The sequence below is a fragment of the Oryctolagus cuniculus genome, chromosome 3, assembly GCF_051225735.1.
Source record: "Oryctolagus cuniculus isolate XC-2025 breed Fujian yellow rabbit chromosome 3, ASM5122573v1, whole genome shotgun sequence".
NCBI classification, from domain to species: Eukaryota; Metazoa; Chordata; class Mammalia; order Lagomorpha; family Leporidae; genus Oryctolagus; species Oryctolagus cuniculus.
Window position 1 is genome coordinate 2,348,467 of NC_142869.1, and position 27,352 is coordinate 2,375,818.

General features: G+C 66.3%; 1 protein-coding gene across 1 annotated transcript; it reads right to left on the reverse strand.

Moving 5' to 3' along the window:
* Nucleotides 1-124: 124 nt before the first annotated feature.
* Nucleotides 125-26,896, reverse strand: ESPNL (espin like). The gene is made up of 9 exons (XM_089328822.1): nt 26,537-26,896; nt 25,426-25,616; nt 20,186-20,372; nt 18,023-18,205; nt 14,225-14,356; nt 9,349-9,463; nt 8,703-8,806; nt 8,118-8,312; nt 125-6,939 (listed from the first exon to the last, which is right to left on the reverse strand). Exons 1-9 carry the CDS (start codon nt 26,828-26,830, stop codon nt 5,404-5,406), a joined length of 2,937 nt encoding a protein of 978 aa, XP_089184948.1. The 5' UTR covers nt 26,831-26,896; the 3' UTR covers nt 125-5,403.
* Nucleotides 26,897-27,352: the final 456 nt, after the last annotated feature.

Here is a 27,352-nt window from a genome sequence, read left to right on the forward strand (position 1 = left end):
GAAGGCCCCCGCTGGCCAGGCCACCCTCGGCGGGGGAGGCCTGAGGTCCTTCCCCGAGGACCAGGACAAGCTGGGCAGGGCGGGGCTCTGTCCCCCTGGGGAGACGGGCAGATGGGGCAGGGGAACCTGTGTGGGGACCTGGGGCAGGCGGGGACCCCAGCCCCTGTTGGACCCCGGACACCCGACAGGTGCTGGCCTGGGGGGCGGAGGTGGCCTCTGGTTCTTGGGCCAGTGGGAAAGGCAGCATCATGGGTAGTGGCAGGCTGATCACGAAGTCTTTCCAAGCCGGGGGCGGGGCGGTGGGGGCCGCCCTGGGGCAAGAGGGGTGCCCGAGCCCCCCCGCCAAGCTGGTGCAGGGATGGGAGATCCCAGGCCGCCTGCCGGGGTATCACGACCACGGCGTGGCCCAGCGCTGCCCTGGAGGCCACACTCGACGTGAGTGCCAAAGACGGCGAAGAAACGGGTCATCTAAAAATACGGCCGCCGTGGCTCGGGGTCTGTGGCTCGGCACTGGGCCCAGCAGCCACAGGGGGGTCACCACCAGCCATGAGCACGGCTGAGGGGCGCCTCCCGGCATGCCTCGGGCCAAGGGTCAGACACAGTGGCCTGGGGGCCTCACCTCTCTGCCCCTCTTCCCTCACCCACACAGGCCTCGTCAGGGAGGCCACTTCCAGGTGCAGCCCGGCCTCCCTGTGCCCCTTGGGCATTGGCTGTGCGTCCGGACCCCAGGGGCCTGCTTCGAGGGTGTTGGGTGTCTGGACAGCCAGGCGCCGGCTCACACGCTCCTGCCCCACCAGCCGCTGGCGCACCAGCCGGGAGCTGGGACCACGGTGCCCGCTCCTGCAGGCGCCGTCCTCGTGCACGTGCCACAGTGACCGTGAGCCTACTGCAAGGGTGCAAAGCGCTTCCAGCCTCCCTTCCACTTGCTCCCCCAAACCCAGCGCAGCCGTGGCCAGCGCAGCCGTGGCCAGCCCTGCCGTGGCCAGCCCTGCCATGGTCAGCCCTGCCCCTGCTCGCTCAGCCCCAGGACTTCCTCCCAACTCTGGGGCTGCCTAGGGATGTCCTCAAGTGTCACGTGTCCAGCACCGCCGTGGGATGGGAGCTGGAGCCGGGAACGGAGGGGCCGGGTTGTCCACCGTCCCCGCTGCTGGCAGCACACGCAGGGTTCATGCACTGGTCTGGGGGAAGCGAGGACAGGGGCTGCCGGCGGGCTGCTGTCGCCGGGAGCTGGCTCTGGGCAGGCGCAGCGCTGTGCCAAGCCTGCAGGGGAGCGGGGACCCAGCGCCTCGGGCGAAACCCGACACCAGGGGCTCAGCTGGGATCCTCAGTGACACAGGCTCCCGGGGGTGCAGTTTTTAAAAATAAGCCGTCAGTTTCTGTTCAAGACGATAAAAATAATGCACGTTCATTTTGGAAAACACGGAAGACGTGAAGCACAAACCTCCCCCAGAGAAAGGCAACAGCCGTCAACAGAGGACGATGTCACCATGCGTGCTTGCGTGTGCGTGCGTGTGCCTGCGTGCATGCGTGTGTGCATACGTGTACAGAGTGAATGTGCATGCGTGTGCTCACATGCGTGCATGTGTGTGCATACGTGCACATGTGTGCCTGTGTGTGTGTGTGTCCCCTCATCACGTGCTGCTCTGTCCTGGGCACTCCTGCTCTGGTCAGCATGTGAAACTCACTTTTGCTTTTCACCTCAGTGGGGACACAGCTCACTTGCCGGAGCCGGAAGGGACGATGACAATGACGACGGCGTCACCTCTGCAGTCTCTGTCCCAGATCAGCCCGAGCAAAACCCTCACGTTAAAATGTGCAGTCATTTAAGAACAACCCAGCCACGCGCAGAGGGACACTCGGCGCGGGGGCAGCCGTCGCCTCGCTGGCCCAGGCTGCCGGCCCGGCCCGCACCGTCGGACGGCCACGTGCTCTGCTGGGCTGGCCAGCCTGGCCCAGCCACAGCACCTCCTCCTCTTCTGAGAATTGTTGGGGCTCGGGGTGCCTGCTCGAGGTCTCCCCCCTCAAATGAGGGGGATTTCAAAGTGTTTGTGGAGAAATTGAATTAAGGAGTAAGTTTATGTTGGTGCCGACAGCTGTGAGATCCGTGCACATTTTCCAGGACTCTCGGAGCCCCTCGCGTGTCCCGACCCTCTGGGCCTCCACCAGCCCCCGCCGAGCCCGGCCGCACCTGTCTGGGCTGTGAGGAGTCGCGTCTGTAGCCTGGGCGGTGGACCTGCCGGGCGCACTCGGGGTCGGGTGCAGCTTGCCCGGTGGGCGCCTGCTCCGCCGCGACCTCCCTGAACGACCAGCCTGGCTCGGCCCCCCGGGCCGGAGCAGGTGTCGGCGGCTGCGTGACCGGCGGCCTCCGCCTCGGTCTCCTGGAGCCACGCTCACCCCGAGCTGCGCCGGCTTCCTGCCCTGGTGCACACTCCAGGGTGGCCCCGCTGGAGGGTGTCCGGTCAGGTTGCACCAAACCTTTGTCCCAAGCGCAGTCACTTTTGGCTGGGCTGGGCAGGGCCCACGGCCCCCCCACACGCTCCAGGGCACCCCCGACACGCAGGCAGAGCAGGAGCTGGAGCTGCAACCTCCACTGCCAGTCACGTCACCCGTGTCACCCAGTCACGTCACCCCGTCACCCAGTCATGTCACCCAGTCACGTCACCCGTGTCACCCAGTCACGTCACCTGTGTCACCCAGTCACGTCACCCCTGTCACCCAGTCACATCACCCGTGTCACCCAGTCACGTCACCCCCGTCACCCAGTCATGTCACCTGTGTCACCCAGTCATGTCACCCCTGTCAGTCACATCACCCCGTCACCCAGTCACCTCACCCATGTCAGTCACGTCACCCCCGTCACCCAGTCACATCACCCGTGTTACCCAGTCACATCACCCAGTCACGTCACCCGTCACCCAGTCATGTCACCCCCGTCACCCAGTCACGTCACCCCTGTCGCCCAGTCACATCACCCCCGTCACCCAGTCACCTCACCCCTGTCACCCAGTCATGTCACCCCCATCACCCAGTCACATCACCCCCGTCACCCAGTCACGTCACCTCTGTCGCCCAGTCACGTCACCCCCGTCACCCAGTCACGTCACCCGTCGCCCAGTCACATCACCTCTGTCGCCCAGTCACGTCACCCCCGTCACCCAGTCACATCACCTGTGTCACCCAGTCACATCACCCCTGTCACCCAGTCACGTCACCCGTGTCGCCCGTCGGGAGTGCTGGCACGGCCCTGCACCTTATTCTAGGCGCATCGCGGGTGGGCGGGGCGGCCTGGAGGAGCTGGCGGCCCTGCTGCGCTCGCTCACTTTCTTTGCGTGACCCTCACCAAGCCCGCTGGGTGGCCTCAGGGTGCCGGGTGTGCACGCCCGTGGGCGGGGCCAGGGCCTCCTTGCTCCCGGGTGTTCCCGGCCCCTCGCTGAGGTCCAAGGCCTCCGGGGGCACAGAAAGGGGCTCCGTGGCCTCGGGGCCGATGGGACCACTGACGGACAGGCAGCACGCAGGCCCTGCAGCCCGAGTGTGGCCACGCTGGCCCCAGCCTGCTCGGGCTCTCAGGCTGCTGAGCGAGCCATTTTCCCAGAATCCCCAGGGCCTCCACCTTACCCCTGCCCAGCAGCCCCCATCCCCAAGTCCCCCTGGGGCTCAGGAGCTGTGGGCTGCCCCCGGACTGGGAACATGAGGCGTGGGGGCTGTGGAGGGGCTGCCCGAGCCTGGGGGGCGCCCTGAGCTGGCGAGAGGAGCCCCCTCCAACCCCGGGAGCGACGGGAGGTCAGGCTCTGTGCTCGCTGCCAACATCCGGCCGCCTCCCTTGCAGGGCCTTGGAACCCACTGTCCTGCAAGGGGGCTCCAGGAGACACCGGGGTGTCCACTCTGACACTCCCACCTCAGGGCTCCCCAGTGCCCTGCCAGCCCGGGCAGTGGCTGTGCCCAGTGGACCCCTTCATCTTCCTCTGTTGGTTGCAGGTTACAGCCAAGAGCCAGGACCCCGATGACAAAGAGACGCCATCCGGGACGCTCTCGTGGGCACCCTGCGTGGCAGAACCTACCCTCTGGCTGGCTGAGATGCCCACGACCCCCAGTGGACACGGGGGACCTGTCCACGCCCTCCCAGGGCAGGCAGACCACTGACTCCCCGGTGCCCCGTACGGGCTCGGTGGGCCTGGGCTGCCGCCTGGCGCTCTGGCAGGGTGAGGGTCAGCCAGGCAGGGGGTCTTTAGCAGGTGCAGGCTCATTCGCAGCTCCGTGAGGATTCCAGCAGGAGGAATCCAGGGGAGCCCCGCCCCTGGCCAGCCCACTGCAGGCGGGCCCTTGGAGGACAGCCACCAGGCACTGGCTGACCCCACTGTCCCGCAGGCCTGCCAGCCCTGACCGCCCAGTGCCTCTCCCGACTTCATATCTTCCTGGGAGCCCCTCCTCCTCGCTCTGACAGCACCCAGGAACCTGCTCCAGAGGGGGCCTGTCCCTGCCCCAACTGCCTCTGCCCCACCCCCTCATTGCCCATCAAGGCCGGCTCACACTCGCAGCCCCTCCCCAGTGTTCCCTCGGCCCAGCCCTCCTGGACCCCGCAGCCTGGGTGGTGGCCCACCCTCCTGACGGCCACCGGGAGCCAGGGACAAGCCACACTGCCCAGCGAGTGTCCAGCTCATGTGACGCTGCACATAACCCCACGGCACCCCCTGCCCACGTGGGCGAGGGCTGCCCCAGGGACGGCCAAGTGCTCATCAAGGTGCAGCCCGTGTGTCCCGCCCTGCTGTGGGCTGTCCCTGCGGGCTGGCGGCTGGCCTCTGAGAGGGGGCACTGTCTGAGGACCGCACGCAGCCCGTCTTTCCTGTGGCCCTGGGAGGGGCTGGGCAGCTGCGGGCCGGGCAGCCACATCTCTGGAGTGCCCCAGAGCAGGGTCCCCTCCCAGCGGCCCTCTCCTGGCCTGGAGAACCAGGCAGCCCGGCCCTGTCTGGTCTGACCAGAGGCCCATTGAATCCTGTCCCCTCCACTGTCCCCGGACGGGAAAGAGAAGTGTGGGAGGGGCCAGGCTGTGGCCCAAGTCACCAAGACAGGCGGTGGCAGGAGGGCCCGGGGCGGCCGGCCCAGGCTCCGCTGGACAGTGGAAGGCAGACTGAGCCTTAGGGCCAGCAGCAGGGAACCGACGGACAGGGCGCCGGGCAGTGCAGGGCAGGGGAGGGAGGGGAGCCGGAGGAGGCTGGCGTCCCAGCTGCCCAGGGGACGGCCCCAGAGGGCCAGGCCGGGATGGCAGCCCCTGGCCGCAGTGTGGACACGGGGAGCGAGGCAGTGTGAGCCGGGTGGGTGGCTGAGCCCCCGCCCAGAGGACCTTGTGAGCGGGCCCCGGCCAGCCTTGCCCTGGCCGCCAGGCAAGAGAAAGGAGGAGAGCCCCAGTCAGTCCCCGAAGCTGAACATCTCAGCCTCCTTCTCCTTCCAGAAGGCGAAGCTCCGGTCGATGTAGCCGCAGATGTCCTCGCTGCTGAAGCTGCCCCATCGCGAGCCGGAGCCCAGCCACTGAGCTGCCGGCTCGGGGCCGGGCGCCGGCGGGCGGGGCCCCAGCGGAGTCAGGCCGGACTTGCGGCCCGGCTCCGAGTCCCAGGCGGGGCCCCGGCCGGAGCCGAAGAAGCGGGCTTTGATGTCCTCGAAGCCGTCGGTCCAGGCGCGGCGGCCAGCGGCCACCTCGTCGATCACGGCCTTGTGGAAGGCTCGCACCGCCTCCCAGCCGTGGGCGCCCAGGTGCTCGAAGACCTCGAAGCAGAGCAGGTGGCGCGTCTTGCGCTCGTCGGCCGGCAGGTCGCACTCCAGGAGCTGGAAGTAGCCCAGCATGAAGAGGTCCAGCGAGAGGCTGCTGTAGGGCACGGGTGCCCCGTCCACGTGGGGCAGGAACTGCTCGGGGGACAGGGGCCCGCGGGGCTGCCGGCTCAGCCGCCGCAGCTGCCGCGCCGGCACGTGCGCCATGATGGCCTTCCAGGTGCCCAGCAGGTGGGTTATGATGCCCCGCTGCTGCCACAGGTGGCTGAGCCGGGGCTCGCGGGGGCCCCCGGCCGCGCGGCGGGCCTCCAGGGTCCTGCAGGCCGCGGCCTTGAGGGCCGGCGTGTTGGCCGACCTCTTCCAGTGGCTCAGGAAGAGCGTGATGATGCGCTCCTTGCGCAGGCTGGCCAGGTCCGGGCTGGGAGCCGCGCCCACCTCCGACGCCGCCTCCTCGCAGCTGATGCCCGAATCGCTGGCCTCCTCTGCGTCAGCCGGTCCACCCTGGGGCTGGGGCGGGGGCGGGGCCGCCCAGCAGCCTCGGGGGCACTGCCCAGGCACGGCTCCCGGCTCACAGGGGCCTGGGGCTGAGGCGCAGGGCGGGCCGGGCGCTGACTCAAAGTTGCCACGCAGCGTGTGCACGGAGACGCCCCACTCCTGGATCTCGCGCTGGGCCTCGCTTCGAGGGGCGCCGGCCGGGGCCTCCCTAGGCGGGGGCTGCGGGAGCTGCGGGGGCTGGGGGCCCGGCGTCTCCTCGGCCTGCACCAGCCCGTTCACGCCCTTCAGCAGCAGGGACAGGCTGCGCACCAGGCGGCCGGCGTGGTTGCACCAGAAGGGCAGGGGCTGCCCGCCGGGCGCGGCCTCCGCGGGGCCCTGGAGCACGCCGGCCAGGGCCGGGGCCTGCTCGCCCTCGGCGCCGGGCGCCCGGGGCAGGAAGTGGCTGTTGACGGTGATGCTGACCAGGGGCTCGGGCAGCAGGGCCTGCAGCTCGGCCGCCAGCCGGCCCAGCTGGCTCTCATACTCCTGGCAGCGGCGCCGCAGCTGCAGGTCCGCGATCTGCTTCTCCAGGTGCAGCAGGTCGTCCTCGGTCAGCAGCTCCCCGAAGGGGCCCAGGATGGCCTGGTGCGTCTGCGAGTACCGCCACGCCGCCTGCTGCGCGGGGCCCGGGCCCCCGCCGCTGTCCTGGGCGCGGGAGGGGCGGGGTCACACACAGGACAGGGCGAGCTCCTGCCGGACACCAGCTGGCCCGCTTTGCCCTCTTGGAAGCGGGGCGGGGAGGGGGGCTCTGCTCTGCCCCCCTCCCCACATCAGCTCAGGCTCCATCCTCAGCGCCCTCCCAGCCCCTTCCCGCCCACTCCCTGCAGGCTGGGCAGCCCCAGACACTCGGTGTGCCCTGCCCCCTGCCCCTGCCCCTGCCCCCCAGCAGCACCAGCTGGGCTGTGACGCAGCCAGAACCCCCAATCCCTTCAGCCCGCCTGCCTCTGTTTCCTTCCCGAGGTGCCGGGCATCTCCGCAGGTCCCTGGGGCCCTGCCCACCCTCGCCTTGCCCAGCCCTCAACCCCCGGGGCTCTCAGCCCCGCTGGCCGGGCCAGGCTGGAGGCGTTAGCCCCTGTGAGCAGGTGAGGAGCAGGCCTGTGCCTCTGAGTGAACTCTGTGTTCACTGTGACTGCTTGTGGCTGGAGCCATGGCGCTGGCAGGACAGCTCCAGAGAGGGCCGTGGGACACGCGGCTGGGGCTCCAGGGTCACAGGCAGGAGCCACCGCCCTCCGCAGCCAGAGGGGGCTGCCGGGATCCAAGCCGACACAGCCCTGCTCTGCTCAGGTGCTCGCCACTGCCAGCTTCCACTGCCACCTCCCCCCACCTGGGACACCAGCTCAGCCCGCCTCGGGACACCTGCTCACCCCTGCCTCGGGACACCTGCTCAGCCCCACCTCAAGACACCAGCTCACCCCTGCCTCGGGACACCTGCTGGCCTGAGCCCCTCCTTCATTTCTTCTGCCTCCAGCTCAGGGTCACGGGCACAGCGGGCACCAGCCCTCCCGCACACACCGGGTGCACCTGCCACCTGTCTTCCTGCTGCAGAGTGCCAGGCGAGAACAGCGCCTGGTCCTGGTGGGCAGCTGTGTGAACTCCGTAGGTGGGAGGACGGTGGGACTGGGATCCTGGCCCCTGAAGCTCAGGACCCCGGACCGCGTTTAGCCTCCTTGTGTGGCACAAGACAGAGCTGAGCCTTGGAGGGGCAGGGAGTGAGCGCGTGGGGCACAGGTCTGGGCTGGGGACCCCCCCACTTCCACCTGCTGGGACACAGTCTCTGCCGCCTGCCCTGCCCCCGCCTCATGCTGCCCCTCTGCAGGCCCCACCTGGGCCTGGGGCTCCGGGTCGGCGCCCAGGCGTGCCTGTAGCTTCCGCACCATCACCTGCCGCTTCCACTCGGGGATGGGCTGGCCGTGCTCGTCCTGCGTGGGCACCAACCCGTCGAGGTCGCCAGAGGGCAGTTCGTCTAGCTGCAGCCCGGCCAGGCCTTCGGGGACGTCCCTCGCTGCCATCTCTGGCCCCTGTGCAGAAAGGGGTCTGGTCATAGGCGCCCCCAGGGGAGGGCAGGCCCACCGGGTGGGGTTGGGGGCGTGGCCTCGTGCAGGGCACCCAAACAGGGAGTTGGGGAGCAGGGGCAGTGGCCCCTCCTGCAGGGGCTGCGTCTCTGCTGTCACAGTGGCTTCCAGGGGGCACAGCCGTCTCTGAGTTCAAGGTCGTGGGGGCTGGGCAGCCAGACTCCGGGACGATGGACAAGGACCTGAGTTTCCTGTGATGGGCGACAGCTGTGGCCACCCCACTTTCCTGCCCCTCAGAATTCGGGGCACCAGCAGGCGCCACCCAGGCTGCAGGCCTGGGGCCACGTCCAAGGACACAGGACGGGCTGGCTGGACGTGGTGGAGGCGGGGACGCACCGTGGAGGCGGCCAGGGCACTGGTGGTGACCCTCGGCGGGGCTACGCAGGTTGTCTGCTCCCTCGGTGGGGGCTGGGCCGGCCAGGTTGGGCTGAGAGACGCGGCTGCAGAGAGGAAGGGGGATGGAGTTGTGGGGCTTCCAACGAGGCTGAGGTGACAGGGCTGGAGGCCCCCGACATGGGAGCAGCCCTCCTGCCGGTGTGCGGGGCTTGCAGCCCAAGACCCAACCAGCCCTGCCCAGGAGGCCCCCGGCCCTGCCCAGCCCGTCATCCTGGGCCTCCTTCCTGGGGGACATCATGAGTCCACGCCAGGCCCCCTCGTCCGTCCCAGAGGCCCTCCCTGGCCCCCTGCAGGCTGGAAGGAGCTGGGGAGGGCAGGGGGCCTGGAGGTTCAGATGTAGTGCAGCCCAGGCAACCCCACACAGTCACCTCCTCGCTGCCTCCCGTGCCCCTGCACACAAGACACACACACCCGTGCCCCAACCCCGAGCCAGAAACACACGGACACACACACACATACACACACACACACACCTGTGCCCCAACCCCGAGCCAGAAAAACACAGACACACACACATGCACACAATATCACATGGCCACACATGTGCGCCCCACACGGACACTCCCACAAGGACCCCACGACTCACGGCTGGGGCTCCTGACACCTGAGCCCCCTCCTTCCTCCTCCAGGGAGTGCCTGGCAGCAGACAGCGGAGGTGGCGGGAACGGCGGGGGCGGGGGCGCCATGAGCAGGGGCACCTGCTGGGGGTGGGCGGCCTGGTCAGCAGGAGGGCTCCATCCAGCTCTGCCAGGCAGGGGTGAGGCAGGTGGGCGAGCCGGGGAGCTGTGTGGCTCAGGCAGGGCTGGGGGACTGGCGAGGGCAGCCCAGCCCCGTGGTCCCCTCGGCTCCCCGCACGTCCGGAGCACCTGTTTGAGGGCAGACCCACCACCTCCAGCAGGAGACCCCTCCCACGGCCGGGTCTGGCTTGTGCTCCTCTCTGTGGCCCTATGAGGACACCTGGCAATAGGGACAAGAGGCACCACGCCCTGCCCCTGCCCTCCACGCCTGGCCGGGGCCACCTGCCCTGTCCTCAGACCCTGAGCGCTGGACAGCCACAGAGAGCCCTTCATCTGAGCCCTGCTCGGCCGCACACTGGAGTCTGACCCAAGGGGGCTACAGCTCTTGTCTGGGCCAGGCCGTGGAGCCAGCTGAGGTGAGCAGGCACCTGCCCGCCTCCACCTGGTTCTGAGCTGGTTCTGGCCCGAGACTCGGAGTCTGGCTTGGCCCTGTCTTGGGTGCACGCTTGGGCTCCTGGCCATGCCCCCAACACCCGTGTCTCCAGGCAGCACAGCCACAGGCTGCCATGTCCCCTCTGGGCACACCCACCCTGCCCACCAGGGCAGAGCCGGAGGTGGCCGACATCTCCCACAGGTGCTCATGGGCTCCCCGAGGGCTGCAGAGGACCCAGCTGGACTCTGCGTGTGTGGCCAGGGCCCACGCTGTGGCTCAGCTTAGCACTCTGCTGCTGAACCCTCGCTGAGCCGGAGCCCGGACCAGTCTCCCGCCGGGGCGAGCCCTGGGCCTCCCCAGCCTCCCTCTCCCACCTCCCAGCACGAGCGCGCACGGCCCCTCCGCCGGATGCTGGCCGGGATCCTCTGCCCACCGGGGTACAGGTTGGGGAGCACAGCCTGAAACCGCCTGCCGCCCCACACACCTCACTCCTGGACTCTGCGCCGACAGCCCAGCAGCCCTGGCACGCGCAGGTTGGGAGCCGGTGCAGGGCTCAGAGCTCGGGAGCTGGGAGGGCGGGCGGGGGCTGCTGAGGGGGCCGCCCCCAGCAGGAGGTGTCATATGAATATTTAAAGGCCCCAGTGTCAAGTGGCCAGGCGGGCTGGGCAGGTGTGGGATTCCCTTACCACCTGCCTTAAGCCTCCATGGGGTAGGGCTAGGGCCAGGGGAGTGGGCCCTGGGTGGGGAGGGGCCGAGATCCCTGGGCCTCATGGGAACAAAGAACGCCTGTAGGAACCCCCGCCCCACCCACCCCACCACCGCTCCCTGGGCACAGCTGGGCAGACCGAGGCCCAGCGAGGGCGAGGGCCCCCGAGGCCCCCAGCTGGGCTGCCACAGGGCTGGAGTCAGACACTGAGGAGAGGCCGCAGCCCAGGGCTCCGTGGGCTCCGTGCGTGGATGTACCCGCCACTCTCTCCCCTCCGTCCCAGGACAACAAGCCCTGGCGGCCTTCACGGCCATTTTCAGGGCTGTGTGCAGGGAGCTGCCCGGCAGGACGGAGCCCACGATGGGCACAGGACGCATGCTCACTGCCATGCCGCGAGAACGCCCCTGCTCCGCAGGCCAGCAGAGGGCAGGCTGGCCGAGGAGCGGGATGGAGCTGAACCCCAGAACAGATGGGCACAGCCGGAGAAGCTGGACACGAGGCCCCGGGGCGGCCCCTCACCCGCAGGACACAGCTGGGGGCCTGGTGGGCCCTCCACCCTCCACCCTCCCCAAGTGAGATGTGGGGCCGCCTCGCTCCTGTGGCCCCGGGGAGAGGCAGGAGGTTGGGGGGCTCCCAGGAGCACCTGCAGGCTGCCCTGCTGAGTCCCTGGGGCCTCGCCAGCGAGTGGCCGGGAAAACGAGGGACCGCATGCGCACCGGGCCTGGCCGAGGGGGGACACCCTCGCCCCTGTCGTCATCGCTGGCTTTGTGAGGGCCTCTGAATGACAGGGAGCGGAGTCGGCTGCGCTGTTTCCCAACCCCCGCACGAGGCGAGTCCACGCGGTCGGGAGTGGCAGGTGTCAGGGTCTCGTCCCTGGCGTCCTGCAGCTGGCCACGCGCTGCCCCAAGCCCGGCATGGACAGGGCCCTGAGGGCGGCCGCTGCCCGCTGTGCTCCTGGGGAGATCTGAGCAGCGCTGCCGGCCCCATGCATTATACATGGAGGGCGGCCGTGGGCAGTCGGGCTACAGGACTGTAATGCACCCGGCCAGAAAATCATGACCCAGAGACGAGAGCCGGACACCCAGTGCGCGGCTGAGATTCCGTTACTGGTGGCAGCCCGGGCTCCACACTGCCCAGGGAGTCCTTGGCTCTCTCGGGCCTCCGTTTCCCCATCTGTAAAATGAGGGGGTCCGAGGGCCCAGCCAGGGCAGGCACCTCACTCACTCTCAAAGCAAAAGCTCTGTGGTCCCACTCTACAGACAAGAAGACTGAGGCTGAGAGGCACTCAGAAGCAGTCAGCCAGCTCTGAACCAGCTGGGCACGGGCTCAGAGGTGAGGGTGGGGATGAGCAGGTCGGCCCCGGTGCCTGGGAGGCGCTGGGGACTCGACGTCCGCGTGTGGGGGCTACACTGTGTCACCGCCGCAGCCCGGTGCCTGGTGCGTGGCTGCCCGGCCAGCCCAGGTCAGTGAGGCTGTGCAGAGCGAGGCCTGGCTTTGCTGAGCCCCGAGAGCTGCTCCCAGCTGGGCCACGAGACAGATACGTGGAGGGCAACCCCGGAGGCGCCAACGGTCCAGCCTCAGTCCCCAAGCCGCCAATGGTCCAGCCTCAGTCCCCAAGCCGCCAATGGTCCAGCCTCAGTCCCCAAGCCGCCTCTCTCGACACCCGCGCGTCCTTGAGGAGGGGGCACAGACCCAGGCTGGGTGTCAGCGGACAAGGACGGATTCCAAGGCCGACGTGAGTAGAGGCCAGCGCCGGCGACCTCTGCGTATCACGTTTCCATCAATACTGCATCAGGCGGCTCACCTACCTGCCCGGCCCGCAGCTGCCGGCCTGCCCTCTCGCTGAGCAGAGGCGGCCGAACCCGAGGCAGGTGGCCTGTGGGGACAGCCCGGGCAGTAGGGGAGGCTGGCACCCCTGCCGTCACTCGCACTTGCTGAGGGAGAGGCAGACGTGGCTGCAGGCGTTGACCTGCGTGCCTAGAGGCTCCAGTGAGCCCCAAGGCCGAGGGTCCGGTGGCAGGAGCTGAAGGGGCACCCCGATGCGGGCAGGAAGGGGCTACAGTGGGAGAGGAGGGCACGCCCGATGTGACTTGTCCCCACCTCGGGGGAGGCGGCCCTGACGCCGTGAAAGCCAGGACGGAGAGACCCCAGGTGCCCGGGGTCCCGGCTGTCGGCTGCCGTCGCGCCGAGGTCTGAGTGGGTGACTGTGACCCCACCTGGACACAAAGCCTCGGCCACAGGCGGGACAGGGCCAGGCGCCTGCTAGCCGGTGCTGGTGGGGGTGAGGCCGCTGGCAGACTGGCTGGCTGCCCACCTCCTAGTCCGAGCTGCCATCCCGGGCAGGGGGACAGACAGGCACCCAGAAAAGGCCCCACAGCAGACCCAGGAGGCCAGCGTGAGGGCAGGGTGCCGGGCCCGTCACAAGCTCGTGGCTGTGAGCCTGTGGTCTGCACCGAAAGCCGGCCGAGTGCCACCAACTTCTCGAGCCCACGGCAGGGCGGCCTTCCCCTGCGCAGTGGCCGGTGGGGCCCGAGTTCCTGCTCCGGTGAGAGGCTCGCTTCTGGGCTCCTGTGCCAGCACGGCCCAGGGCACCGACGCCTCCCCAGGGGCCCCTGTGCCGCCCCAAACTGCAGCAGGCCTGGTGTGGGTTTCGGCTGGTGGCCCTCAAGGGAAGAGGGGGTGCAGCAGCCCCTAGGGGCAGCCAGGGCTGAGGCCAGGGCCCAGCAGTGGGGCAGGCAGCGACCCCAGGGCTTCTTGAAAGGAGTGTGGCCCGCGCTGTGGCGAGTGGGGACGGACCATCCCAGTGGTGGCCCAGGGCTCGGACAGCGGGGGCACAGCCTCCGACCATCCCAGTGGTGCCCCAGGGCTCGGACAGCGGGGGCACGGCCTCCGACCATCCCAGTGGTGCCCCAGGGCTCGGACAGCGGGGGCACGGCCTCCGACCATCCCAGTGGTGCCCCAGGGCTCGGACAGCGAGGGCACAGCCTCCACCACACCACCAGCCACCCGGTCCTGGCCATTGCCTGCTCTGCCCACCGCCAGGCGCCCAGCCCTCCTCCCTTGCTCTGCTCTGCCGTCCCTTCACCAAGCACGCGAGGAGCCCGGTCGTGTGCTGGGGCTGGCACGGGCAGGAGAGATGGCGTCCTTACGGATGGGGGTGGTGGGTGGGCGCGAGGAAGCACGAGGCCAGGAGTCACGTGATGCGCTGTCCCCCCGCCTCACCCCTGCTGCACCAGGCTGCCCGCTGCTGAGGCCACCTCGGCTGGGGCCTGGCCCTGGAGCTGTGGTTTCTGGGGCCCAGGTGATGGGCGTGACTTGGTCAAGTTCCAGCCATAGCCAGATCCTGGCATAGCCTGGCCACAGCCTCTGTCACAGCCCCATCATGACCCTGTCACAGCCCCATCATGAGTGTCACAGCCCCCACACCCCCTGCCATAGACCCCACCACAGCCTGGCCTCAGCACCTGCCGGCAGCCGGTGGCGCTGGCTCCCTCTATCCTGCCCCGGGCCCTGTTCGTGGCGTCACGTGGGGCTTGGTGTGGGCCCAGGCCTTCCTTCCACCCTCCGGGACAGATGGGACCCTTACCGGTCGGGCCATCTCCCGCAGGAACTGGGCACACTCGCGGTGTCCGTGGTACTCGGCCAGGTCCGCCGCGGTGTAGCCGTCCTCGTCCTGCAGGGAGGGGTCCACGCGGTGGGAGACCAGGGTCTGGCAGCACTGCGGGAGGAGACACGGTGGGAGACAGGCGGAGGCTCAGGGCTGCACAGCCTCACCCACAGCCACGCAGCACAGGGGCCTGCTGCCCCACCGGCTCCCGCCCAGGGGCTGGCTCTCCCGGGAGGGCAGCGCCCGCCCACCCTCACCACCCAGGCTTCCAGTGCGAGCGGCTGCCGTTCGTTCTCACAGCCACTCTCAGAGCTGTGTGTCCCTCAGTGCAGCCCTGGGCTGGCGAGCCCCGCCCCTGACCACACCCAGGACTCCAGGCCCTCCTCCCCCTACCCAGACCCTGGCCTGGAGGCGAGGAGGCATGGGCTGTGGGGTCCTCACTGCCCCAGGCCCAGGCAGCTCCCTGAGGCTTCCTCAGTTCTCTCTCCCTCCCTCCATCACTCCCTCACTCCCTTTTGCTCTGCCTTTCAAATGAATTAAAAAAAAAAAACCTTTAAAAAACAAGCAACTCTGTGTGACCAAAATTTCCCAAATTTTGGTCCTAATTCATGGCATAACCTAAAAACCAAAATCCAACCAGGATGAAATAAAAAAGGGATATTATAGGCCAAGTTTACTCAAGAAAAATAGGCCAGGACCAGTGCTGTGGCGTAGCGGGTAAAGCCGCCACCTGCAGTGCCGGCATCCCATATAGGCGCCGGCTCTTGTCCCAGCTGTTCCTCTTCCATCCAGCTCTCTGCTGTGGCCTGGGAAAGCAGTGGAAGATGCCCAAGTGCTTGGGCCCCTGCACCCACGTGGGAGACCCAGAAGAAGCTCCTGGCTCCTGGCTTTGGATCGGCACAGCTCCGGCTATTGCGGCCACCTGGGGCGTGAACCAGCAGATGGAAGACCTCTCTCTCTGTCTCTCTGTCTCTCTGTCTCTACCTCTCTCTCTCTCTCTCTCTCTCTCTGCCTCTGATTCTCTGTAACTCTGCCTTTCAAATAAATAAATAAATATTTTTTTAAAAAAAAAAGAATAAATAGACCAAAATCCCCAACAAAACATTAGCAAGTTAAGTTGAGCTACACAGAAGGAGCGCTAACTATGCCGTGACCAAGTGGGATTTACCCCAGGAATGCCAGGCGGCTTAACCGGTAAGAAGTAATGGGGTGAGTGCAGCAATTCTACTGGGTTCAGCGGGGCCAGCATGAGCCGTAGGGGTCAAGCTGCCACCTGCTGCTTGGGGGGGAGCACCTGAACACCCACGAATGCTCAGTGGGTGCAGAAGGGATGCTGGTCTCCCACACGGTGGAGCGCCAGCCTGAGTGACAGAAGCGTCACGAGGTCGGGGACTGCAGGATCCCACCCCCACGAGGACGCACGAGGCGGCAGATCCAGACGGGAAGTAGCACGGCTGGGAGGGTCGGGTGTGTGTGTGGGGGGGGACAGAACTCCAGCTCTGTGAGCAGGGCAGGCTCTGGGGATCAGCTGCGGCATGAACGCACCCGGCACCCCCAAAACTGCACGCAGAGAACAGTGACGGCAGCAAACGCAGGGGACCTTTTAGTATAACCAACAATTTTAAAAGCCAAAATCAATGTAATTCATACCACTCTAAGACAAAGACTGATGCAGCAAAATACAACACGCACTGAGCCCCTCTGGGGGCTGCTAGGCACCGAGCCATTGCTTGTTTTAAACGTTTATCTGAGAGGCAGAGACATACAGAGGTCTCCTGTCTGCTGGCTCAATCCCCAGCTGCCTGCACTGGCCAGGGGTGGGTGAGGCTGAGGCCAGGAGCTGTGGACTCAACCTGCTTCTCCCATGTGGGTGGCAGGGCCCCAGACACTGGAGCCACCCCTGCTGCCTCTCAGGGCGCACGCTAGCAGGGAGCTGCAACGGAGATGGAGTCAGGGGCTGAACCCCGCACCCTGACATGGGAGATGGAGTCAGGGGCTGAACCCCGCACCCTGACGTGGGAGATGGAGTCAGGGGCTGAAGCCGGCACCCTGACATGGGAGATGGAGTCAGGGGCTGAAGCCGGCACCCTGACATGGGAGATGGAGTCAGGGGCTGAACCCCGCACCCTGACGTGGGAGATGGAGTCAGGGGCTGAACCCCGCACCCTGACGTGGGAGATGGAGTCAGGGGCTGAACCCCGCACCCTGACATGGGAGATGCCAAGTGCTCCCCCTTGTTTTCTAAAGTGGGGGAGGACCTGTGCCAGCCAAGAGGAGTCCAAGGAGGCGTGGCAGCTGAATGCCTTGTGGGCTTCTGGGACAGAGAAGGGGTGGTGGTTAAGAGCCTCTGAACAAGTGGGCCTCAGCTGGTAACACTGTGTCAGCTGTGGATCATTACCAGGCAGAATTCCTGAGTCATTTATGAGAGGAGGGAAGGGTGTGGGGCACTGGGAACTTCTCAACTTTTCTACAAGCCTAAAACCACTGAAAAGGTTCCTTTTTTTTTTCTTTAAATAAAAATGCATTTTATCTCATCTTTTTGAAAGGCATAGTGACAGAGAGAGGAGGGGTGGATTTTCCATCTGCTGGTTCATTCCCCAAACGCCTGCAAAAACCAGTGCTGGGCGGAGCCAAAGCCAGGAGTCGGGAGCTCCGTCCGGGCGGTCGGCAGAGGCCAGGCACGGAGCCGCCATCTCTACCTCCCAGGTGCAGCAGCAGGAAGCTGGATAGGCAGCACAGGGCCAGCACTGGAACGGGCGCTCTGGTAGGGACGCGGCGTCCCAAGCTGTGGCTTAACACACGGCACCACAACACCTCCCATAAACCGTTCTCAAGTAAGAATTTACTCTAAAATGTGTGTTGGGGTGCGGGGGTGGGGGCAGCATCTGGCATTTCCCGGCAAAGCCCACCCCTGGGACTGTTCAGGGACTGTGGGCAGCACACGGCCGGGGGCTGCGCAGCAGACAGGCGGCGGTCGCGGCTGACCGCGGGGAGTTCCTGTGCATTATTCTGGGCGCGGTCACGCTTTGAGGCCGTGATCTCGGAGCAGTTCCCACCTTGGACATCTCTGCTGAGGACAAGGACAAGCCGTCCTCCACGTGCTCCTGGGACAGCTCGGCGTGGGTCCCACAGTTTTCTGCACCCAAATGAACTCACCTTCCGAACCCGCATCCCATCACCTCCCCAAGTCCCTCACGCTCGGGGCACGAGAACGTGGCTCCCTGCTTCCCTCCTGGGGCAGCTTCCGCGTTCCGTGGACCATTTAAGAGGACGAAGCCCTGGGCTCGGAGGCGCCGTGGGTTTCTCTCCCCACTGAGGGAGGGGCAAGCCAGTGAAACTCTCGGCTCCTACAGAGTATGTCACTTGAAAACAGATTTTGCTGCTTCAGTGAACACGTGTGAGAACCCTGCCCCTGCCCCCACTCAGGAGGCCCAGCTGGGTCCCCCGGAAGGCTGCCTGGAGCTGCAGAGCACTGGGCTCAGAGCCCTTCCTGCCGCCAGCTGCCCGTGGAGCCGCTCTTCCCGCCCCGGGCACCCACTCCTGGACTCTTCCTTTGTCACTTAGCAGGACAGGGGCAGGGGACAGAGCTGGAGGGGCCGAGCTGGGGCTGTGAGCTGTGCAGGGCTGAGGGGTGAGGGCGGCTCAGCCTGAGGGTGGGCAGTCAGGGAAAGACCACCCCCACCCTGGCGCTGCTGCGGGCTAGGATCCCAGCCCCGGCATACCATGTGTCAAAGGGGAGTGGCGACTGCTGGGCGCGTTGACAAGTGCCTGCCCTACCTCCGTGTGCCCGTTCTCTGCGGCGTCGTGGAGGGGGGTCCCGCCCCAGGAGTCTCTCAGGATGGGGGCGCCCATCAGCAGGAGCCGGTCCAGGATGGGCGTGTGGCCACCACGAGCCGCGAAGTGCAGGGCCGTGGCCCCCTCGTTGTCCCGCGCCGTCAGCCCGACGTCGGTGAACGTGACCTGGGGAAGCAGGTGCCAGAGGCTGGACATTGGGTGCCGGCTCTGGGGAGGAGGGGCCGGAGGGAGGGGAGCCCAGTGCGGAGGTGAGTGTGGCCTTCGGGCAGGGCAGGGCTGGCTCACATGTGCCCTGGGCACGGCCCTGTAGCCCCAGGGCAGCGTGTCACCTACAGCCAGCACGGGTGACACGAGCAGCAATGATTTGGAGACCCCATGGTCCCCGGTCTCAAACCAAGGGTCATGTCCCACAGACAAACGCCGCCCATGGCTCCTGAGGACAGTAGGGCAGCTGGGGGGACCCCAATAGGCTCAGGGCAGCACCTCAGCCCTGAACTGGGCTCCAGTGAGGGCGTTTTGTGGGAGAAGGGCTGCGGGCCGGGAGCTGGGGACCCCAACGAGTGCCAGGCAAGCCCCCAACTCCCGTAGCCCCCAGGTCCTGCCCCGTGGCACCCAGCTTCTCGGGGTGTCGGAACCAACACCCACACCGGGCCTTCAGGCCAACTCTCTGGCTCACGTGCGGCGACAGCCATTGGCCCAGCTCTGCCAGGGAGACGCGGCGCTGCCGGATCGATCCTGCCTCCCTGACGGAGGAGTGGACGGGTGTGTGGCCGTGGCATCTCCTCACACGGGGCAGGCCGTGGGCATGGTGGGAGTGTCGCGCGCATTAATGACTGACCCCTACACTAACGTGCTTGCGAGGGCCAGGATAGCGGCCTGGGCGTGAGGTCCTCCCCAGGCGGCCCTGGCCTTTTCTGGCCCCAACCCCTCTCCCCAGGACAGGTCACTCAAGCCTCGGTGGAGGCCCCTGCTCCCTGCCAGCACCTCGACCCTCGGGGCTGCTGCTGTGTCCCCTGCACAGCCTGCGGCTCGAGTCTGTCCACGTGGCCAGCAATGGCAGCACGGGAACGAGGCACTGGAGGACTGAGTGGGGGCAGGGCCCGCACAGGTGAGTGCCAGGGCGGCCGGCAGCCCCGCCGGACAGCATCCTGGGGCCGGGGCAGGCCTCGCTCTGCCTGCGTTGGTTCACCCATCCAGTGAGCACCTCCTGAGCCCGACTGTGGGCCCGGCACTGGGAGTGCAGCAGATGGACAAGGCCCCTGTCCTCACAGAGCTCCTGGGACCACACTGCAGGGTGGACAGAGACAGTGCCCTGGCAGAGTCAGGCGCTGGCTTTGTGGAGGACGCCTGGGAGCTGGTGCCAGCCACAGGGTGCGGACATGCAAAGGCCCTGAGGCAGCAGTGAGCTGAGGAAGAGCCGGCTCCACGGGAGGAGGGGACTCAGGAGAGGAGCCCCATGTGCCGTGGGGGTCTCAGTGGAAATGGAGCCCCTCTGGAATGACAGGGTGACTCAGCCCTCCACAGCAGCTTCCGTGGAAGGCACCCTCAGGAGAGGAGCCTGTCCTCCCTGCCTCCTCCACCCCCAGGCCCCGGCCAGACTCTTCTGCCTTCGCGTGAGCTGCGCTTCCTTCTGGAAGCTTGCTCTGGGCCCACTTGCCCTGCCCTCGTCCGAGCGGCCCTCCCTGCTCCTGTCTCCTCGGGTCTCTGTGAGGGGCCCCTGGAGCTCCCTAAACCCCGCACACCGGGCTGCTTCCCTGTGGTGGAGGTAGGAGCCCCCCACCCCAGCCATTTTCTTGTGCCCTGGGGTCTCAGGGTGGGGACTGGTCCAGGGCTCTGAACATGTGACCAAGTGGCACGGGCCAGGCACTGCCTGTGTGGGCACAGGTGACAGCAGTGACCCTGGGAGAGCCCAGGAGACTGCCCGGGGGCAGGGGGACCTAAGACAGCTCAGAGAGGGGGCTGGCACGGCCCCCAGCCCTGCAGGTTCTCGAGTTGGAGCGGAGGCTGGAGGCACAGAGCGGGTGTCCGTGCCAGGGGCCTGGCCTGGCACATCAGATGCCCTGTGTGCCCCAAGTTCACCCAGGCTCTGCTTGCTGCAGGGCCGACTTCCCGGCATCGCCCTCCCCGACCCCGGCGCCCCCTTACCAGCCAGACGACGAGCGAGTAGTGGCCGCGGGCGGCCGCGGCGTGCAGGGCGCTCATGCCGTCGAGGGCTCGCAGGTGCACGTCGGCGCCGCAGTCCTTCACCAGGAACTGGGCCAGGTGCAGGTGGCCCTCCTGGCAGGCCAGGTAGAGTGGGGAGGCACCAGTGCGTGTGCGCCGGTTCACACCGCTGCAGGGGAGGCAGGGCGCGGGGTGACTGGCCAGGGGCTGGTGGCCGGGAGGCTGCTCAGCCAGGGTCCTGATGGAGGGGGCTGGGGTGGCCTGGCCACCTGGCCCATTGATTAGTGCCCCGCCTCCCTCCTCCATAGCCAGCAGAGGTGCACATGCTGTGCACCGCCCAAGGGCACCAGCAACCAGGGTTGGGGGTGTCCTGGCTGCTGGACTCCAGCTGTGCCCATCCCCCATCAAGCTGGCCCTCATCGGCAGGGGGCGCTCCGCAGGGCTGGTGAGCACAGTGGGGCCTGCAGGCACCCCCCAGCCCCAGGGCGTGGAGAGCAGGCAGGAGCACAGCTCGGCCCCCCTGCGGCTGTCAGCCCCAGGTGTGTCCTTGGTCCCCAGTGGCCAGTTACTGGTCCCTTGCCCAAGGCTGACCCTGGCTCCTGTCTCCTATGGACTGGATCTCCCACGTTCCTTCAGCTGCTGCCCGGGCCTTCGGGTCCCCTCCCTGAGCTGGGTCCTCACGTGGTCCCGCACGCCTGTCTCTTCTTCCTTTCCTGGGTCTGGGTTACTAACATCCGCCAAGAGGGTCACGGTTTCAGGCTGGTGCCGACTTCTCAGCCGTCCCCAGAGGCACAGAACTGACACCAGCTCTCAGTGAGCGTTCCGGGGCTGGGGTGTCCCCACCACAGGAGAGCAGCTGTGCTGGGCCAGGCTGGGGTCACAGTGCCACACAGAGGGCAGGAGCCGCAGGGCCGCCGAGCGCTGCACACCCAGCCTCACCCCGTCCCAGCCCCTGTTCCCGGGGGGCCCTTGATCTGGACACCTCTCCTGAGCCCCCAGAGCTCACTCGCCACTCCTGTCACGTGAGTCCTAGTGACCTGGAGCTGCCCCCCGCCCAGCAGAGCACGTGGGCCACTCGGCCTCAGCCCGCAGAGGGGAACCCGAGGCAGAGAGCTGCAGGACTCTCCCCGCTCCCAGCAGCCCCGCCGTGGTTCCTCCAGGACCTCTGCCTGCTCTCCTCGGCTCCCAGCGAGGGCACAAGGGAGCCGACGGTCAGCACCTGGCCTGTCGGGCTGTGGGTGTCCACTCCTGGAACGCACCCTGAGGGGCAGCACATGCACATCAGTGCCTTTCACGAAGGGAGGGTGCAGCTTCCGCCTGACCCTGCCGGGCAGCCGTGGCCGAGCCACTGCAGCGGCCAGCAGGCCGGGGTCCCTGGAGCACATGCACTGTCCCAGCTGCCGCGGTCAGGGCCCGGTGGGCCAGGGCCAGGGCCAGGGTCTCCCCTCGGGGTGTGTGTGTGAGCTGCTCCGTGACTGGCTAGGCTGGGGGGCTGTCGCTCCCCCTCTTCGTGGAGGAACGACACAGGACCCTGCGCTGTTCTTTCTTCTGCTGCTCGGCCCTCCCCGGGTTTGCTGCTGGTTCTTCCCGGGTTGGCTACTATCCCTTCCACCTCCGTGGAAGGGCAGTTCCCCCTGGCCGCATTCCCCACTTCCACAGGGGAGCGGCACACCGCCGGCCGGCTCTCTTCGGGGGCTGCACAGGTGTTCCCTCAGATGTTCCCCATAGATGTTCCCGGTGAATGCCGTCTCTCTCCTCCTTTATAGTCCTCCTCCGCCAATCCCAACTCGGCTGCCCACACGCCGAGTACGCTGCTCTCCTCCAATCAGTAGCAAGTCCTACAGTTTATTGGTTGAACTGGAGGCAGCTGTGCGGAAGCTGTTTACTTCTCTCCCAGCGCCATATTGTGGGAGAGCAGATGCATAGAATAAGTCTTAATTCCAGTAACTCAGTCTAGTCCGGATTGCTCCCCACAGATCCCCCTTTCTTTTTATTTTTTGGCGTTGATACGCGCCTGTCTTCGGTGTCCCGCGGCACACACTCTGCTCTACTTGCTAGAGTTGCCACAGGCTCTTACAAGTCCTATCAATCAGGCAAACCGAATCCGGGTCCTCTCTTCGCCATGTTGTGAGGAGGTTTTTAGGCGCTGATGCGTGCCTGTATTTGGTGCCCTGCAGCGCATGCTCTGCTCTGCCTGCAGGAGCTTACAAAACCTAACAATCAGGCAAACCGAATCCAAGCCTTCTCATTGCCGTATTGTGGGGGAGACTTATTAGTGTTGGTTCGTGCCTATCTTCGGTGACCTGCAGCTCATACTCTGGTCGAGCTGCCTGTCGGTGCTTACCGCCCTAATCAGGCAGACCGAATCCAAGCCTCCTAATTGTATTGTATTGTGGGGAAGCCTTACTGATGTTAATTCGTGCCTGTCTTCGGTGACCTGCGGCGCATAAGCTGCTAGCTGCCCGCAGGTGCTCATCGCCTCACTTGATTAGGCAGACCGAATCCAAGCTCTCACATTGCAGTGTTGTAGGGAGGCCTTTTTATTTCTCTATTTCTCTATCTCCGGGCATTCCTATTTCTCCCATTTTACTTCTATCTTCCAGCATTCCTATTTCTCTCACTTTACTTCTAAAACTTCTGTTTCTCTTATCCCTGCGGCTTTCCAGCGCCCGCCCCGAGACTGCTTCTCGGCGGCTTCCCGGCTCTGAGCCGCTTCAGCCCGCGCTTCTCCGATCTGCGCGGCTTCCCGGCTTTGCGCGGCTTCCCGGCGCCTCGCCCCGCGGCAGCTTCACGGCTCTGCGCGCACGCTCCGCGGTCTCCACGCACTTCGCGCCCGCACCACGGCCTCGCGCCAGCCCCGGCGTTCCCCATCTATTCACACCCCGTGCTCTCTCTGCACGCGGCGGCTTCCGCGAATGTTTCCGCCACCACCGGCATTCAGTCCAAGTTCCCCGGACTAACCTGGCGAATTCCAACCTGGCGGCCCACGTCTCTGCCTCTGGTTCCAGATCTTCGCCTCTTGCTCCCCGGGGTGACTTGAAGAATTCCAAGGTGGCTTATGTCTCCGCCTCGGCCTGCACTCGCGGCTTCATCCTCCCTAACATTTTTCTCTACCCGGTATGTTTCCTTAAGTTTTCTTCCAACAATATTCCTCTCATTTCTCCTGGCTACTCCCCACAGTCCGCATCTGAGTCCAAGCCTCCTCCAGGTTTCACTTTCGCTTTCAATCTCCTAGCTTCCCCGCCATAGTCCGCATCCGAGTCTATGAAAGCTTTCACTTTCGCTTTCAATCCTAACTTCTTTCCCACAGTCCGTATCCAAGTCTATGCCTAGGCTTTCAATAGCTTCTTCCGGCACTTTTCTCATCCGGCTTTCCCCTAGGCTCTTTGCTAGTCTCTCTCTCCGGTATTTTCCTGCTTCTTCCCGTTTCTTCCTTCCTAAGTTTCCTATCCGTCCTAGGTTTCCTATCCGAGCTAGGTTTCCTATCCGAGTCACGGCACCATTATGTCGCTCCCCCTCTTCGTGGAGGAACGACACAGGACCCTGCGCTGTTCTTTCGTCTGCTCGGCCCTCCCCGGGTTTGCTGCTGGTTCTTCCCGGGTTGGCTACTATCCCTTCCACCTCCGTGGAAGGGCAGTTCCCCCTGGCCGCATTCCCCACTTCCACAGGGGAGCGGCACACCGCCGGCCGGCTCTCTTCGGGGGCTGCACAGGTGTTCCCTCAGATGTTCCCCATAGATGTTCCCGGTGAATGCCGTCTCTCTCCTCCTTTATAGTCCTCCTCCGCCAATCCCAACTCGGCTGCCCACACGCCGAGTACGCTGCTCTCCTCCAATCAGTAGCAAGTCCTACAGTTTATTGGTTGAACTGGAGGCAGCTGTGCGGAAGCTGTTTACTTCTCTCCCAGCGCCATATTGTGGGAGAGCAGATGCATAGAATAAGTCTTAATTCCAGTAACTCAGTCTAGTCCGGTTTGCTCCCCACAGTGGGAGAGCAGATGCATAGAATAAGTCTTAATTCCAGTAACTCAGTCTAGTCCGGATTGCTCCCCACAGGGGGCGAGGTGGACACTCTGGGGAAGAGCTGCAGAAGTGAGTCCCAAAGGCCTTTTGGGTCCAGAATGGGGGGACTGGGCACAGGAACCCTGTCCCACACAAAAGTGGGGACGTCAGGTGACCAGACTTCCAAATAGGATGCTCCCTCAAAGAGAGGTGGCACGGGCTGGCACCGCGGCTCACTAGGCTAATCCTCCCAGGTTCTAGTCCCGGTCGGGGCGCCGGATTCTGTCCCGGTTGCCCCTCTTCCAGGCCAGCTCTCTGCTGTGGTCCAGGAAGGCAGTGGAGGATGGCCCAAGTGCTTGGACCCTGCACCCCATGGGAGACTAGGAGGAAGCACCTGGCTCCTGGCTTCAGATAGGTGCAGTGCGCAGGCCGTGGTGGCCATTTAGGGGGTGAACCAACGGAAGGAAGACCTTTCTCTCTGTCTCTCTCTCACTGTATAACTCTGCCTGTCCAAAAAAAAAAAAAAAAGAGAGAGAGAGAGAGAGAGAGAGGTGGCATGGCCAGAGGCAGGGGGCTCCTGGGGGGTGTGGAGGCTCCTCTCTGAGTTGGGACGCAGCCTGGGCACCCACAGTGCACTGCAGTATGGAAGTGGCCCTCACTGCAGTGGGCAGGGCCTTCGTGCCGGACAAGGACCAAGGACCAGGACAGGCGAGGGGTCCTACTGCCCTTGGCTCGGCCAGCCTGTCCTGTCCCCGGCTCCCTTCCTGGCACCACCAACTCCTAGGTGACAAGGCCAGTTCCCAGCCCCAGGGGTTCCCAGTTCAGGTGACGAGACAGGAGGGGATCGGGGCTGGCCAGGGTGGCCTTTGTGCCCTCAAGCCCACTGAGCCACCTCTGCTCCCCTCAGCTGAGAGCAGGTGCCCACAGCGCCACCAGCAGGCCCGCAGGCCCCGCAGTGTGCAGCCCCGAGATGCCCTAGGGGCTGGGAGCTGCCCTCAGCACCAGTGCCCAGCCATTCCCACTGCCCACCGAGGCCCCTTGCTCGTGGCTAACTGCCGTGCCACGTGTCCTGCTGGCCCGGCCGGTCCCCGGCTCTGCTCCTGCCCAGCCTGGGGCTTCAGGCTCGCTTCGTGGTCTCCGCATGCTCGCCCCCGCGTCCTCCTTGGTGTAGGCGCTCAGGGGCCAGCACCACCCCCGCCGAGGAGGGTCTCTGGGCTCTCACCTGCCGTGGGCGGCCGTCAGGAGCTTCAGGCAGGTCAGGTTCCCGCTGACAGCAGCGTGGTGCAGAGGCAAGGCCCCCTCTCGTGTCTCCAGGGTGGCCGAGTGGCCCTCGTGCAGCAGCCACTCCACCAGCGTGGGGTGTGCGAAGCGGGCGGCCAGGTGCAGTGGGGAGACGCCCGAGGCATCCTGGTCCTACCGAGGCACAGGCAGAGCATGAGCTGGGGGCGGACCCCAGCCCGCCTTTGCTGGGGGCCTGGGGCTAGGCTGGGCGCAGGTCCTGCTGCTGGACCTGCAGGGCAGCCTGCTCAAGGTGAGGCAGAGCTGACTCCAGTCGTCTTGGGAGTCCCACACCCCGAATCCCGCCCCATCCCCCCTCCCACCCCACGGCCCCGCCCACTCAGTCCAGTCTTGGGAGTCCCCACCCCGGATCCTGCCCCATCCCTGCCCCCATGGCCCCGTCCACTCTGCTCGTGGTCCATCAGAAAGCCCCCCTTGCCCACACGGTCCCTGCACTCCTGCCTCTGGACCCCTGTCCCTCTGTCCCCCAAAGGCCCCATGATCCCAAATCAATCCAGAAACAGGCGCAGGTCCCGCCACTGCCTTTGGGGTCATGGCAGGAACCGGGGGTCTGCCCTCGGCGTGGGTGCCCTAGGCCTGCCTGAGACGGCTCAGCATCCTCCCGGGATGGCAGCCAGGGCCGACCCACAGTGCCGCGGTCCTTCTCCTGCTTGAGGGGGACTGGGCAGGAGGAGGGGGGAGCCCTGGTGCAAACGCCCTGGACAGGACAGTCCCTGAGCCCTGAGCCCTCCTCACTGCCCCCACAGCCTGGCCAGGCCCTCTGCCGACCCTTTGGGAGGCAGGTCTCCCCAGCCCGACCTCACCAAGCACTCTCAGTTGTGGGGAGGGGTGGGGAGGAAGTGCCTGGGGGGTGTCTTCCCTCCCAAGGGTTTTGCAATGTTTGGGAGGATGGGGAGGGGCGGGGGTAGACACCGCCCACCAAGTCCCTGAGAAACAGGACCCAGGGTGGTGGGCATCCGGCCTCCTGGCCCACCCTTTTCTCACTCCACCCGCGTGGGTTAGAGAGCAGCCGCCAGGCTGTCCCCTCCACTCACCTGCAGGCCGCAGCCCCCGTCGCGGACGAGCCAGCACAGCTCGGCCAGGCTGCCTGTGGCAGCGGCGTCGTGCACGGGTGTGGCCCCGTTGTGGGCCCGCTGGTCGCCAGGCAGCTTGGCCCGCTGCACCAGGAACTTGACGCAGTCTAGGTGGCCAGTCCGAGCGGCGTGGTGCACCAGGCCGGCCCCCAGGGCGTCCGTGATGCCCGGGCCCAGGGCACCAGCCTCCAGCAGCAGTTCCAGGGTGGCCACGTCCCCATCCTGGGCAGCCTCCAGCGCCCGCTGCTCCTCCATCCTCCGGCCGGGCTCTCGGCGGCAGCTCGTGCCCAGGCCCGGCAGGCTTCCTGTTTCAGGCGTGGACGCAGCTGCCGGCTCTGGTTACCCGATAAGCAGGCACAGGCAGATGGGAGGCGGCAGCAGGAGGGGCCAGGCCCTGGGGACCGGCCCTTGCAGCCTTGCCCAAGCTACTGCTGGCGCCCACGGGCCAGGTGCCCAGAGCTGGGGGGTGGGAGGCATCGGAGGGGAAGGGTCTGCACCAGGCTGGCCAGAAGAAGGAGGCGCGCCCGTGGCCCAGATGTGCAGTGGCTGGGACCTGCCTCTCACTCCCACTGCAGAGTGGGAGTGGAGGGGGCGCCATCAGGTGTCTCAGCCTGGGAGGGGCTTCCAGCAGGGCGACGTAAAGGCGTCCACAGTCCCCTTCCTTCCAGAAAGCACAACCCCCCGAGCGCCCGCCCCCCTGGCAGCTCTCACAGGCTCCCTCCAGGTCTCAAGGGAGGCAGACTCACCCACAGCGCCCCTGCTTGGTGACATCATCAC